Source organism: Acanthaster planci, linkage group LG01 (assembly GCF_054643075.1).
Source record: "Acanthaster planci isolate LZ-2023a linkage group LG01, COTS_SCS, whole genome shotgun sequence".
Classification (NCBI taxonomy): domain Eukaryota; kingdom Metazoa; phylum Echinodermata; class Asteroidea; order Valvatida; family Acanthasteridae; genus Acanthaster; species Acanthaster planci.
Genome location: NC_141777.1, coordinates 38,641,560 through 38,656,770, shown reverse-complemented (window position 1 = coordinate 38,656,770; position 15,211 = coordinate 38,641,560). Strand labels below are relative to the sequence as shown.

Genomic DNA, 15,211 nt, shown 5'->3' with positions numbered 1-15,211 from the left:
AAAACGGCCAAACACGATGTGCACCTTGTGGGTTTTATTTAAAGATAACATTGCATGTTGGCCCTTAAAACATTCGATATTTATTTTCTTGTTAATTACTGCTCATACTAAATGCTCCTTATAAATTTCAGGAATTCTTGGTGGTATGTTTATACTGCGAGTCTTTCTAGGCACGATAGCCAAACAACACCGTCAACTTTTCCCCACAGAGCCTTGTGGTCTGTTATTGTTGGAGATTTAATATTCAACTTGAGGAACAAAACAATTAGAAATCAAACACTTACTTATGATGAATAAGGTGAAGGCTGCAGACTGGAGGAAAAACAGGATTTTATACACTTGCTCAGAGGCCATCTTTTGTAAGTCGGTGTAAGAATCAGTCCAGAGCAGAAATAACCACTTCGACCTAATATGTCAGATATATTAAAAACAATATTGGCAGATCCATGACCTATATCATAAAAGATTATGACAGAGTAAATAGACCAGTAAGCGCAAGGTAATTCTCACATTTGTCTGTTTAGCCGATGTGAATGGAGACTCTGTCCTGTGGAGTGCTTCTCCGCCTTAGAAACACTGTCCATTGTGTAGGAAATTTATTTCAACAATGAAGTTGTCAGTGAGATGCATCCCCAGTAAAGATTGGATTTGAAGTCTGGAGCCCAGACGTAGACAGGGGCTCCTTTATATGTTGGGTTTTGGGGATGTTCTGCATGAAACCCTCAGTCGATCTTCACCAGGAAACTACAGCTCCTACAATTCGTCACTGGTCCCACTATCAAAAAAGCCTATATGCTAACTGTGGACGAGATTTTCTATTTACATAGAAAGCAATGAGATCATCTGATCATTTTTTGATAGCTTGCCGGATTTTCTTACAACAAATTCTTGCTAGTTCCACTCTGTTTCCCAAGACATGTTTAGAATTCTCATCTTTCTGACATTCATTTTTGAAGTAACTTCCTCCAAAGGGAACAACCTTCAACTTTTAGGGAGATAATACTTCACATGCTTACAACGCCAGTTCCTTTGTGCGCAGGTTCAAGACGCTAGTTTCCCGATTCGTAAAGTAAGTCCCTTTATCTTGGTTATGGTCCTAATCCCAATATAGCCTAGATGGTTCCGCCGGTAATTCCAACCATTTGGCAGTGAGGGTTCAAGTCACAGCACACCTAATTAATGTCTGGAATACAGCCCTTACTAACTGCCAGCTTCAAATATGGGTCGGATGTCTGGTACCAATTAAGCTGTCTGCCAAGTGCGAACAGTCAGGAATGGTAGTGGAAAGTGGTTAAATAGGCTAACCGTAGTAGGCATCACACACTAACAAGCTGTGAATTTAGTGGAGGCTTGCAGCTGGCAGATCTGAAAAATCAATGCTTAATTTAATTCATTCTGACGATGAACTATGCACCAACACCTGTTTTCAATGTTTCGGTATTAAGTCACACATATTCAACATCCGTATGTCCTATTTAGTAAACTGTCCAAGTGTTATTTCATTTCTTTTATCATCTTCTTCCTTTACATCGTGTAAAAAAATAAATCAGTTGGCTCATTTCACACAAGCATATACATCAACGCATCACGGATGTGACGAGGTGCCACTTTAAAAAAAAATGTTATTATAAAAGTTACGTGACCACTATAGGCTTTGGTAGTTGTAAACTAGAGTCAGTATAAAATAATTTTAACGGAAAGCGACCTATATACAATTATTATAGAGCCTACTGAACACTTAATAGGACCACATCAGCAAATTAGACTTTTATATTGTCAGAAATAAATCTAGGCTACATATTGCTTCAGAGTTTTTTCAGGTTTTTCTTCTTAGGACCAGAAGGTGCAAAAATCTCAAATTTTTAAGTGACCATACAGCGGCGATGTCCACTGAATGCAGTAATTGACACACTTGCACTTACGGATGTTCTTGAGAATTTGAAGTCATGAAAGAAAAAATTAAAATGTTTAGAAATTCACGGTTTGCATTGGGCTGACTATGCACATTGTTTTGGCTGACTTAAAGCATGAGACTAGTTTGGAGAAGGAAACCAATTATGAAAACGACAGCAATAGTGGAATAGTCAGAACCAAGAAATATAACATGGAATGAGCGATGTATTCCGACAGCTCATAGCAGTAATTTTCATATGAGTCGAAACATATACTTGGTAATGTTGATGCAAAATGATAAATGATCATGTTAAAATGAAACATGCCAGATGAATGCTAGTAAACAAAATGATTTCGAAATTTGTAATTATTCGACATAAATGCACTGGTGTTATCATGAGACACTCTGTTTTGATGGAGTTTAATACCTACCTAATCAATGTGGAAACTGACGGCCGAAGCTTGTTTTTGTCCCACACAACGGCCGGGTAGGCCTACCTAGAAAGGTTGATCGATTCACAAAATGTTAGGGCAAAAAATACTGAAAACAGATATTCTTGTTGAGTAACAAACGAATGAGTGGCTCGAAATTACCATTTAAGTTGTGAATATCTTTATTTCAGAAGGAAAACAAAAGCGGTCAACACCGCTAAAACCAAGTTCGTATCTATTACCAATTTTGAATTACCAAGCATTTCCGGTTTCGACGAAAGCAAGGTTTTACGTAACTTTCACTACAAGAAAAGAAAACCTTAATTAGTTCTGTCCCTCGCCGCCAAAAAAAATGTTGACACCAAGTGACATTATGTTGACGCCAGAGTCACATGCACCGCTTGGATTAGTGTCAATATACGTTTTAAGTGACATGTTCATATCTTAAACAGTTTTAGGAGAAAAGAAAGGAATGCATTTGTTACAAATGGTATTTTCTGTCTCAACATCCTCAGCCATTTTTCCATTATGAGAGACTTTAACCGTATGAATGTGTACCCAATAATTAGAGGCAATGATTTGTGCCAAATGGTTGATTTTTAAGATAGTGAAAACGCCACATTAGGCAAGATGTTCTTACTGAACATAAATTGAAAGAAAGGTTTTTGTAAACAATCTTGTGTCACTTTCTTCTATCAGCAGTGTAATGATAACAATATTTGCGCATTACGAAAATCGAAACTTGTTATCGAGGGAAAAGTTTCTAATATCCTTGCTGTCTGCTCAGTGCTGGATACGGGGCAAGAATGGTGTCCATAGCATGCCTTCGATTTAACCCATGCACAGGATAAAACTTATGCATTGTATTATCTGCTCGATAGAGGAATGGAACCCACAAATAGTCGGGTACTATTTCGTCCGTCTGAACCGCAGAGTTCCTTCATGGTGTCACCCTAACAGACTTTCGCCATCCAAATTTTCCGATATTTCCCGTCTTTCCCAAAAATTGTGGATACTTGTGCCATCTTGTGTTGCCACAACCTGCATCAATGCACTTGGTTGGCATGCTCCACAAATTTGACTAGTATTGTAGCAAACTTTTGGTGATCTCCAAATCACGGTTAACTGCACTGGTATACATGCACACAGTGCCGCTGGCCGATGTGGGTTCTCAAACGTGCGTCACAATTATGCAAATTTTCTTTGGTAATGAAACGATTCCCTTGTGGCGGGACCGTTTCGCAAAACTCCTTATAATTTTTATTCTCATACTTAATAATTAAGGCAAAAACTTTTACTGACGGAAAATCTGTCTTAAACATATTATGTTCCATTCAAACTAATAAAAAACACATTTCATGGGTCCTTTAAAGTATGGTATGAATGTATCAATTTAATGTTAAATGCTTTTATTCAACGCTACCTAAATTCGTAAATTCGAATGCCTTCAGCCTTTGGGCTGCTTTTTATTTAAATTAAATAAACCAACCATATCAACAATGTTGCCCCTGATATGTTCATCTCAAAGGGGGATTCGACAAGACAAAATCTGGGTCCGCTGGGTCTCAAATTATGATTCTTTACGTTTCTCTGGGCTGTCACTCAAATTACTGCAAGTATGAAAATGGTTTGACATTTCTAGCGATTCCACAACTGATCGTCCGACATGAGCGCATGTAGGGGGACTTAAATGATAGATGTGATAATCGGTTAAAGCATAAGTGTCAGTCCATTCAAGTGCGGAGGTAGGTGTTTCACTGAATCTAGAAGCCATGACAGTAAGTTAACAAGGCGGACCAGGGGGAGCAGAGCGAAGTGTTGAGCATTTTCTGAGGCTAAAGTACATGGACTGTGGATACAGAACAATCTGAAGCGGAACGTTTAAGTGAACAACATGCTGACTCAGGCATATCAAAGGCTTTTATGCTCAGTACTTCGAAAAGATTGATTCAGTAGTAAGTAACTGTAAGTTCATTTTAGCGCCTACATTATAGCGGTACATGGAATATGCCAATGTTATGTGACTGAAGTGCAAAGAGGGTTTGTAAAATCAATTTAGGAAGGGAATACGCTCGCTATAATGATGCTCTCAGAAGTCTTTATCTCGAAACATGATTGCTATGAGGGCAAACATTCACCCGAAAAACATTCAGTGTTACCCTCACACTAAGTTATTATTCCCTTCCAAAATTAAAAGCCATTTTAGTAAAAACCTGCGAAATCACAACATCTCTACCAAAGCGTAATCTTTTCAAAATTAGTTCCATCCCCAAATTTATCAACTCTCAAATAACTGATCCAATTACTTTGTACATAGCTGCAACTCTACGGTTTTCTTTGGTTATAGAATTGTACATGTATTTAAACGACTTTGGTGTAAATAGTGCCGTTTTCATTTACGTTTAGCGTTTGTCTTTATTCATATGTTCATGTGTTTTTAATTAACTTATATCTAATCACGAATCCACCGTAACCAAGGTGGAATTCAATCGCTAGGCTGCAATACATTCGATCAATGAACCTGCTAAGAAGAAACAGAAGAGGTAGAAGAATCCGAATCATCATATTTCTAGTATTTCTAATCACCCTGAATGATTGAATAGGGCGACGCTGGAACATTAAGCTGGAATAATGCATATAGCACCGCTTTCTTTCCCTTAGTAAGCAAAATCCCATGGGGCGACATTTTGAAAAGGGCGACATTTCTATTGCCCCCTGTTTCAAATCTGTCGTCCGAACCTCCATCAAAGTGGCGCCAATTCTTTCGCTCTGAATGGTAATCACCATAATTTTCGACATAAGAACAATCATAAACGTGTGTCATACATGTTTATCTGAAATGAAGGCAATCAGTAAATTTTGCTTTCTTGTAAATGCGTGTACAGGTGCACAGCCATTTTGTCTATATAAACATATGACGTTGATATTGGTCTGTAATTATTCGGAGAATTTCAAATGAAAAGTTATCAAAGGTTGGCAGACCCCCCCCCAGGTTCTTGGTTTAAACTTAACAGAGTTGTAATGACTTAAGTCAATGACTTGACTCGAGTCCAATCCCAGTCCCAACGGGTAAATGAATCCACTCGATGCTCTGCGACTTAATGACTTGACTCGAATCTTTCATGGAGACTTAATTCGAGTACAAGCTTATAAAACTCGAGTCTCAGAAAAATTAAAAGCAAAAGTTATGTCAGTATGTCTAAATGAAAATAAAAATACCAAAATATGACTTACTAGTTCTGTTTTTATGTTGTTTTGTTCAAAAACTTGTGGCTAAAATTGACTCAAACTTTGTATTTGACTCGACTCGACTTAACTACACAAAGTGACTCAAGGCGACTCGAATTCTTGACATAGTGACTCAACTCGAGTCACAATGTTAAAATGAATCGACTTGACTTGAGCTACAACTCTGAAACTCTGGTATGTTTTCTTTCCTTGGCAAAAATCCTCTTGCATATTTGATCTGATTTGATTTATTTTCAAATATCATTCTAACTATAAGATGGGGTTTGTTATTACACTACAATCTATACAATAAAAGAGGATGCCTGGTGGTGGCTTGAAGAAAGCCTAAGGTTGTACTTGGCCATGTCACCAGGAGATACATACACATTAACCAAATAAAGTTCATCATTTCAGAAAAAGAATGAATTAAATTTAAGCAGTGAATTACTATTATCCAGAGAACTATCTATCACTACCACACATTATGTATTTTATACTAGTTGGAATTGCAGTTAGAAGGGAAAAACCGGGGAATTACGAAGAGCAAAGCAGATACAACAGAAACTAACTGGAATGGAAACATATTTAAAATTTCAATGTCTTTGAAATTATCAACCAATATGAAGTACAATGGTTCGAATAATCTCACGCTAGAGGAGTCAGATTTCATTTGACCCTGTCTCGTTGATGAAACATTCCATCTTTTCTCTCATGAAATCATTACTTTAACGGTGACTGGGTGGATGAAAAACCTTCACTTTTATGTCTGACACATCGCCTGGATAAACCCTGCACCCCTCCCCGCATCTCTTGAACAAATCTTTTCATCATATACAAGCTTAGAAATATCTGAACTTGTGATTGAGCAATGTCGCATGATCCTATTGTCCCTCAGCAAGGCCATAGCTTTCCCGTTTAAGTGAACTGTGTGACATTCCAACATGAAATATTCAGGCAAGAATATATGTAATGAACGGAAATTCTGTAGTTCATACGGTGTGCTTTTTTCAAACAGACTATAGCTGACACAAAACGTGAAATGGATTATTCAATCCTTTTCAATGCAGTTGTTATCTCCCGTGATATCTATTGTCGTTTGTCAGTACCGTTCAGATTGAATTCATAAATTTCAAATGTCATTGTCAAACGAATGACTAATTGGGATGGATGAACTGTTGGTTGACTTGGATGTATATAACATATCAAGAGTTTTATACAGTATCTTTTCATTGCGCACAATGGTGTAGCGGGGGGAGGTACACCATTCTGGCTCCAGCCACAACCCTTCCCCAACCCAGAAAAGGACAAGGGGGTCTAAATGAGCCCAGAAGCAAACATTTATTTTCCATTTATATTGCAACGAGGAATTTATGGCTGTAAAATTGCAAAATACGAGATATATCCTAGTACTATCCATATCAGTGTTTTATGTATTTAAACAGTTATTTACCAACTTCAAATCCTTCAAATCCTCGGATACTTTAAAAGTATACTGGACGTCGTTTTTAATACAACAAGCTGGGAGATCTGACTCGAATAAAGGCTATAATCGTAGCTATGGAGGATTTAGTTTTGTCCGACATTTCAACAGGGGGAGCTTCTACGCGACATGATGACCATAGTTTCCTCTCAAGACCCATTTTCTCGTAGGGAAGTACGTGGCATATCCCTAGATAGTTGTGTATAGACGAATCTGAAGCTTAGTTCTATTGACAGGAATAATATACTATCGTTGTCATGTATCCAAACGTCTGTTTATCAACTTCAAATTGTCGAACTCACTGGTGTACTTTAAGGGTATCCTGGACGAATGTTACCTTTCTATCGACAGGAATTTGATCTTAAGCAATTGGCGATGTCACAAAGAAACGTTCCAGAAATCAGTTACAAGGGAACGTTCCGGGATTCAGTGACGTATGTTAAGACAACGAGGTAATTATGTGTGTTGACTGAGAAAGGAAATATCTTGGGTTTGGTTTTAATTCTAAAGAGGTGGTGATAAGAAAATTACAATTACATTGTATCGAATACAACTTCATTAAAATTTTCACTTCATGCGTTCATGTAATGTTAGCAAGAGCTTAAAAATAACAAAACAACACCAAACCAAACAAACTGAGCCAAGCTAAATACCGTTTTCATTTTTATAAGGAACAGCTAGGCGGGATTGTGACATTCACAAGCCACATCCAACTTTCTGGAACTTTTGCCGTTTTGCAGGATGGCCGCGTACTAGCGGCGTGCATGACAACAGTCAAGTGGTCCTGCTTCTACCATTTTGGGTTGAAAAAAGTCGGGCCCCATGCAAACAGGTCAGCATCTAACAATTTGATATTCTTGTGCATGGGTTTATCACCCTTCAATAGTCCATTCATTACTGTCTGATCAGCTGGGTATGATCCTCTTTTCCTATTGTTATCCAAAATTTCGATCTAAGCCTTCACAAATTGGATTGTCACTTTTGTTGGTTTCAGGTATATGAAACCAGTGCAGAAATTAGTTTTCTTTACTATTCTTGTAGGAGTGTGGCCTCTGAGACAAATGTCGAAATCTCCCTGGAAATGTGGAAAGGGATCCCTAAACCAAAACGTGTCAGAGTCGGTAAATCGAACCTCAAAACCCCTCTCTAGAAGACACACAAAGTACGCCACGCGTTTGTTCATAATTCCGTAGTATTGGCTGCGATGGCCACGCGAGTGTTCAATGACGTCCATTTCTCCTGAGTCGGTCTTTTGGACAAGAACTGCTGGATCCCCCTTGGCATATGTACTTAAGAGGTTGAAAGCCTTCGGATCCTCTGCTATAACTGTTGTGTTTATACAAATGCCCACCCTTTTGACGCTCTCTAGCATGTTCAACACCACATCTACATAGGCGAGGTTTGCTGTGGTCAACATGACCACACCAGGTCTCTTCTTGATGTCGTACAAACTGCAATTGGACAAGGGTCCCCGTCTGAATGGATCTACTGAAGCATTAACACTGGTGTTTTGAAATATCTCTCGGGTGCCATTTGTACACCCACATTGTGTCTTATTATTATTTTATTATTATTATTATTATATATTTTTCTGGTAATGACACCAAGGATTCCTCAAAAGCGCCCTAGGTACTGTAGCTCACAAGCCTAAAAAACCTGTAGAGAGGAGACAGTGAGAAGCAGTTACAGTTTTAGAGGTGGGAAGAACCCAGAAGAACCCAGGCCACAGAGGTGGAAGGCGAGGAAAGAACCACTACGCCAACGTTCAGCTTCCTCACAGGTTCAACTCCAAAACTGGAGTCTTCGGAGTAACATGCATAAATGCAAGCAATATCCTGTGTGGAGTAAAGTCAGGTGGTTTTGCTCATTATGAATACTTAGACGAGAAGAATGGGTTTTGGAATTACTACGACTATTTGCGCAAAAGTGAGCAATCTTTGTTTTTTAACCCATAAAGTGAACCCAAAGCAATCGGGCAAAGAGAATCAACAAGAGGTGTTTACAACGCAGTTTCACAAAACATTCCTTTATAAAGGCTCCGTGCGATAATTTTTGGAGATAAACATTTCGTGCAACCAGTTTCCACTCTTTAATATGGAAACCATGTGACTTTCTATTCAGGTTAATTTATTGGAAGGTGCACTACAATTAAACATTTAGAATTGCCGGACAACCATGGACACTGCGCTGTGGTGTTATTCGGAGAAGACACTTTCTGTTTATGGAATTTTCGGCTCAAATTGTGGACCAAGAAAGTAGTTCATGGAAAACATTTCGACGGGAAATTATGCAAAATGCTAACAACGTTTGTGCTGAAGTAGCTGCAACATTGGAGATACTGCCCAGAATGACATTACAGTTTTGCTTGTGAATACGGGAATTCGCATCAGCATAAGAACATGGAAGCACCCGGGGGAAAAATACCCTTTCAAATGGCCATATAATTAAAAATGAACATCGAGTGAATGAAACATAAGGTGACCTATAGTGTACCAAGGACTGAATTTGAAAGCAACATATCCCATAGGCCTGTATGGGACGTGGTAGGTGCTATCTTTGAATAGGCTAATTAATAGGCCTGTGTCTCAAAATTGCACATGTGAAAAAAGGGCAAGCGGTGTTAAATACATGTTTAAAGTTGTTAAAATATGACCATCAAGTCTTCTTACCCTGACCTTGGGCAAAAACTGCAAAGAACAATCGTGTTCCTGGGGGAATATTAGCACTCTATTCTATTTAGTAATTAGCCTATGTAAAGATAGCACCTACCACGTCCCATACAGGTCCATTCGCAATCCATATGGTGTACATCATCGGTTGTTTACATTAATTTGCCTCACTTGGGAGTTAACCTAGACGGCCTGTGCTGACTATTACTCATTTACATCAGTTTTCAAAATCTTGGAGATGCAGATGATCCAAAACACAGATGATCCAAAGCGCAGATAGCAATAGGAGCGCACTGCTCGATACCATGGGGACGAGGTCGCCCAGGCCTTGAATATGCTGCCAAAACGCGCATGTGCACGAATTACATGGGAGAGGCGAACATATTATCTGAGATAAGCATCACATCAGTATGGTGTACTATTTACGACAAGCATTTCTCTCTCTCTCTTGCCTCCTCCAGGCGACGCAACCAGACGACGCGACGGCACGACGGCTCCCTTGCGTCGTGCCGTTGGGTCGAACCGTCGCCTTCTTGCCATTACGTTTGTACACGCACGACGCGTCGCACGTTGTGTCGTCGCCCGTCGCTTCGTGCTGTCTCAGGTATTTTCCATGTTTCATTTTTTTCCCGCCTAAACGTCGCCCATTTCGTCGTGCGTCGCGTCGTACGTCGTGTCGTGCATCACGTCGCCTATTACGTCGCCTGAAGCACGACGCGACGCACGACACGACGCACGACGCGACGCGTCGTGTTCTTTGCTTCATGGTGTTTATTGAGGGCGCTTTAACTGTTTTCTTTCATTTTCTTTCACTTTGCAATTTACTCTTTAGTGTTGATTTGTTCTTGTTTTTATCTCATCCATTCCTCGATTAGGATTAATTTCTGTCATGTTTTATTAAGAAAAAGAAAAAAGAGCAAAAGAAAATCGGCATATGTAGGAACTGCTCTCTCATAATAAGTGGAAGCCCAGAATTCGTCACTCTTTAAACCCAGCCAATGATTTCTTAGTAATAGTACACCATACATCAGATCTCGGATTATAGTACAACACGGAACAGTGCACACCGCTGTTAACGCGTTAGTTACCACAAACAATGGCCCTACTCTCAAACACCTGACGATGTGAATTAGTGTGCAGTTGTTATTGATGAACTGACCCGATGGCGCAAAAGTAAACTCGAGCGAAATGTCAAGTCGATATCCTATTTGTTGTTTTGTGCACACGTGAATAAACAAAGGAGAATAGTGCAAAAACACAATATATTCTGACTGCTTTCACAATTTGGTCAGATCCGTCATCTGTTGCAGCATATGCTGATGATCAATAAGTAACATCCTATCGATGTCAAGTGTAAGTAGTATATTTAACACATAGCCGTCATTATTCGAAAAGTTAATTTTAATAGTCGCAGTTCATAGCGTCTCTATTGTTTCCTTAAAGATATTGAATCTCAAATTGCATTGTTAATTTTGGGCTTTGCATTAACACATATTATAGGAAAGCACGATCATGTTGAATAGATTAATTATGAACCAATTAGTTCAGAGGGTTTCTGAATAAAATGCTTAGCAAACAAACATGTAGGTAGTTACAAGATATGCTTGGTATCTTTTGTGTACTTTTTCTCAAATTGTTGGCTACTTATGATTAAAATAAAAATGAACATATTTGTTTACAATTTTCTCCACTTTGAACAGACAAAAGCAATGAATTGCATAAACCTTTAATAATAAATGGCCACAATATTGCTGTGTTGGTCTAAGTGGTTTTATCAAGAGAAAATGACTTTTCTCTAAAAAGCCCTTATTAATGCACATTAGGTTTATTTCTGGCCTTACAAAGAGCAATTAATAGTAATAAAAATATTTTAGAAATATTTAAATCCATAATAATGAGGTTCAACTGTAGCCCGTGTGTAGCCTTTTCTCTTGCTTGAATACCAATTATGATTTAATGAACTTTCCAGAAGTGAGCAATTAACACTGACTGCGGAAGGGGGGGGGAGTGGCCCAATGCCCACTCCACACACTTTTCCTTCTGATTGTGTATGTACATTTTCGACTGGGGACATATCCCCCCCCCCCACGCAAGTCCTTTTTGCAAGTCCTTTTTATTGCCAGGTTTTAAAAAGCCGCTGCTAATCAAATATGGCCTACTTCTGAATAAACATACTATTCTGATGGGCTTGTGTTTTGCTAGAGCAGATGATTCTAAACTTCCAATTGCGCTGCTTCAACGTTGCCTTTGACGCCATGCACTAGTAATTCGAAAAAATCCCAAATCCCACTTTATTATAATGATTCCAAGTATTACACACAATGCAGAACACAATGCAGAACACAATGTAGAACACAATGTAGAACTTCAAAGCATTCGTGAAGGTTTGAAGTGATGGTCTTTTGCATAACTCTCCTCTTTATATTCACGTGACGTCTTGCTGTGGAAGTAATTGAAGGTTATATCAAGTGCCAGGGTGCATTGCTCAGATAGAGACTGTGTTCACTTTCGAATTCTTATACACATTCTGTTCCAAGAAAAAAATACTCAGATTAGTTACATACACGTGCATTAGACTTTACCCCAAAAGCGTACAGTATGGGCCTATTGACTCAGGTTGATAATGGGGGTTTGAGGACAAACTGTCTATTTAGTGCATTTGTCAGCTAGGCCAGTGGTGTGTAGCGACTAGTTCTAGTCTTCAGACACCTATTATTGAGGGTGAATTTCCATAAATATTTGTGTCGTACCCAGGCAGGTTGTGTAGGACCGTGTCGGCCTTGCACAACCCTTGGTTAGCCATTATTGCACAAAGAACTTTATGCGTTACAAAAAGCCTAGCTATTGTTAATTTTATGCCTCACCAGTCACTGTAGGAAATACATGTACATTATGTAGCGTGTCTTAGTGGCTGCTTGTTGAAGCTATTGTGGCTGTGGTATTAGTTATTAGTTTAGCCATCGTAACGTACAGTGCACATAGACTAGTGTACAGTACAATATAGATAGGCTGTATTATGCAGGAACGGGTAATGAATTTAAATTTTAAAATGTGATTCTGCCTGGTGTTGGCAGTATAGAACACAACCATCCACAAAAGGCCACACACTTAAGAGGCATGTGTACTAATTTCTCTTTGGATGTTCTACTGTTTGGTCAAAGAATGCATGCCAAGACATTTTTTGTCTGAGATTGACAGAAATCACCCTATCAAAAATGGGAACTATACAGGCTCCAAGGAAATGTTACATTCTCATCGCTTTTCTAATTGCTTTTTGCCTGGAATGAGACAGGTTTATGGCATGCAAGTTTTTAAACGTCATAGTACAGCATCGAAAGGTATATGTCACCAGACCCCAAACAGTGTGTATCCGTTGAAGATCTTTGCGGAGTACTGTAGGCCTTCCATTTTCACTCAGTGTCGTTGAGAGAGAGAGGGTGTGTGTCATTTTTCTAATTCAGCAGAAACTTCCACTTCTATGAACTCTAATGAAGTTTGTCTAAAATATTATTTACCTTTGGATGTTCGTTTAAGATCAAATCCATACTCTGACAAGTGTTTCTTCAGTTGTCCCATCGTGAGGTTGCGTCGGTTGATGCTCACACATCCGTCGTGAATCGATCAAAGTACATGATGACTTATCATTTATGCCGGTATATGTACCGCATGTATTAAACCAAAAGTTGTAACTTTTCAGAATTTTGTAATATTTTGGTGCAACGGACGTCGTCGACGTAAACTCCTGACTGTGTACAGATACTAAATTACACTTAAAACAGGTAAGTTTAAAGTTACAGAACAGTTGCATGTTTTATTTTTGCAGTATCGTACTTAAATTATGTAACATTCTATGTATGCATTGCCTGAATGTATTAGCTCAGAGCCATTTTCTGTTTTAGCCCGCTGATTCCTGATGCATGCATGTTTTATGTGCTTCCCTTCCTACAGTGCATGTTCTATACTCGGCACGGCATGAACTATTGAACCAGTCAAGACTGAATCTCCGAGATGGCTGCCCTTCATTTCCGACGGACTTTACAGTGATTATTTGTCCAAAGGCGCTAATTGTTTATTGCTCTTACAGATTCGACGATCTGGTGTAATATTTTGAGTGTTGGTCAAATAAGCCTAAAGCAATTGGCCTGAGAAATATATACACTCCGTCGCACATGCATGCAGTATTTGCAAATATTAACACATAGGCCTAAACATGAAAAAATGCTTCGTTGTGAAAGTTTATTTCTAATTGAAAGATGCCAGATTTAATTATGTTTGCAGTAGAATCATGGTGTACGAATATTGTAATTCTTTCAAATTTCCAGCATTTTCGTGTAATTTGACCGTGAATAGAGATTACATGGACAAATTCAACGCAGTGGTTTTATCAGATTACTCGCGGACAGTTGAAATATTTAAGTCAGTGTTGTAATCTTTTTTACCTTAAGTTATCTATAAAATACTAATTCTTCATTTTTATTCTTTAAAAGAGAGGGTAACTTTAAAATATTTGATTTAATATTATTTAACAAGCACAATGGCAGAATTGGCAGGAACTACACATCGTACATACACTGTACGTGCAAGTCCTAGTCATACACAGACATGCATGAACATGACCCCCATGGTCCTATATCCGTTGTTTCTAGAAACCATGTATCGCAAGTAAAATGTAACATGTTGCACCTCGCTCGGGTAACTTATGACAAATGTTTCTTCTGTTTATTTAATAAGATATTTGGAAGAACCAATTCAGAGTTGTGTTCTACATGTACATGTAGCTCCTATCCTGGGATTTTACTGCTAAGAAGATGAATTATTCATCTTGTTTAATAATGGTGCTAGCCCCGGCTACCTATCCATCGTATCTGAAATTTAAAACATTCTTTGCCAAATATACTGATCTGAACGATGCCCACGGATTTCATGGAATCGTATCCAGTTTTCTGAATAGAATAGTAATAATTAATGGCCTATCGTTCCCCCCCCCCAAAAAAAAATATTAACAATACAATTATGTTACCTGAAATGCTGGAATAGCTCGCATACCCACCAAGATAAGGTATTATTTAGTGGAAAAACGACACGATTGTTGTAGACGTGTATAGTTGACACACAGCTCGTAGCTTGCGACATAGTGAACTCTGTTTTGAGTACTATAACACGTACATGTACATGTAGGTCACCGTCGTTGGCAACACCCTACGTCGTGAAGCAATGGGATGGGCTTCGTATTTCTCCAAGATCACGGTCATTTCTTACATCATTAAAAATGGACAGTTGTGGCAAAGTACTCAAGGTTTACACTCATGTTACTCACCCTGTCAGCTTTTTGAAATCCAGCCTGGCCAAATGATCAAGGCCATCGTCTTTTGAAAGAGAAGACTACCCTACCCAGTGTTAAAACTGAATCGCACAAGGAACTATGGTTTCGCACTCTGGTTCGCGGCACTGAAAAGGACAACCTTTGACCATTGCACCGCAAACAATAATTATGAAAATGCACTACGTG

The 15,211-nt window shown here is 38.8% G+C and overlaps 2 protein-coding genes and 1 pseudogene across 8 annotated transcripts in view; all 3 read right to left on the bottom strand.

Annotated features, from left to right (window-relative positions):
• LOC110980519 (UDP-galactose:fucoside alpha-3-galactosyltransferase-like) overlaps nt 1-367 on the bottom strand; it is a 23,600-nt gene extending 23,233 nt beyond the window's left edge. Inside the window, exon 1 of the mRNA XM_022237278.2 lies at nt 285-367. The gene's annotated coding sequence lies outside the window, so the exon portion shown is untranslated. The remainder of the gene's footprint in view (nt 1-284) is intronic.
• Nucleotides 1-15,211, bottom strand: part of LOC147800735 (UDP-galactose:fucoside alpha-3-galactosyltransferase-like) — an 18,485-nt gene extending 3,274 nt beyond the window's left edge. Inside the window, exons 1-3 of one of the 7 annotated variants that reach the window (XM_022237275.2) lie at nt 15,020-15,211; nt 2,326-2,387; nt 285-406 (exon numbers count right to left, since the gene is read on the bottom strand). In XM_022237275.2, the coding sequence (XP_022092967.2) occupies nt 285-354 (70 nt within the window). In that variant the 5' untranslated portion in view covers nt 355-406; nt 2,326-2,387; nt 15,020-15,211. The other 6 variants (XM_022237273.2, XM_087142061.1, XM_087142063.1 and 3 more) reach the window with 6 other exon arrangements.
• On the bottom strand, nt 7,715-8,597 carry LOC147800736 (UDP-galactose:fucoside alpha-3-galactosyltransferase-like; annotated as a pseudogene).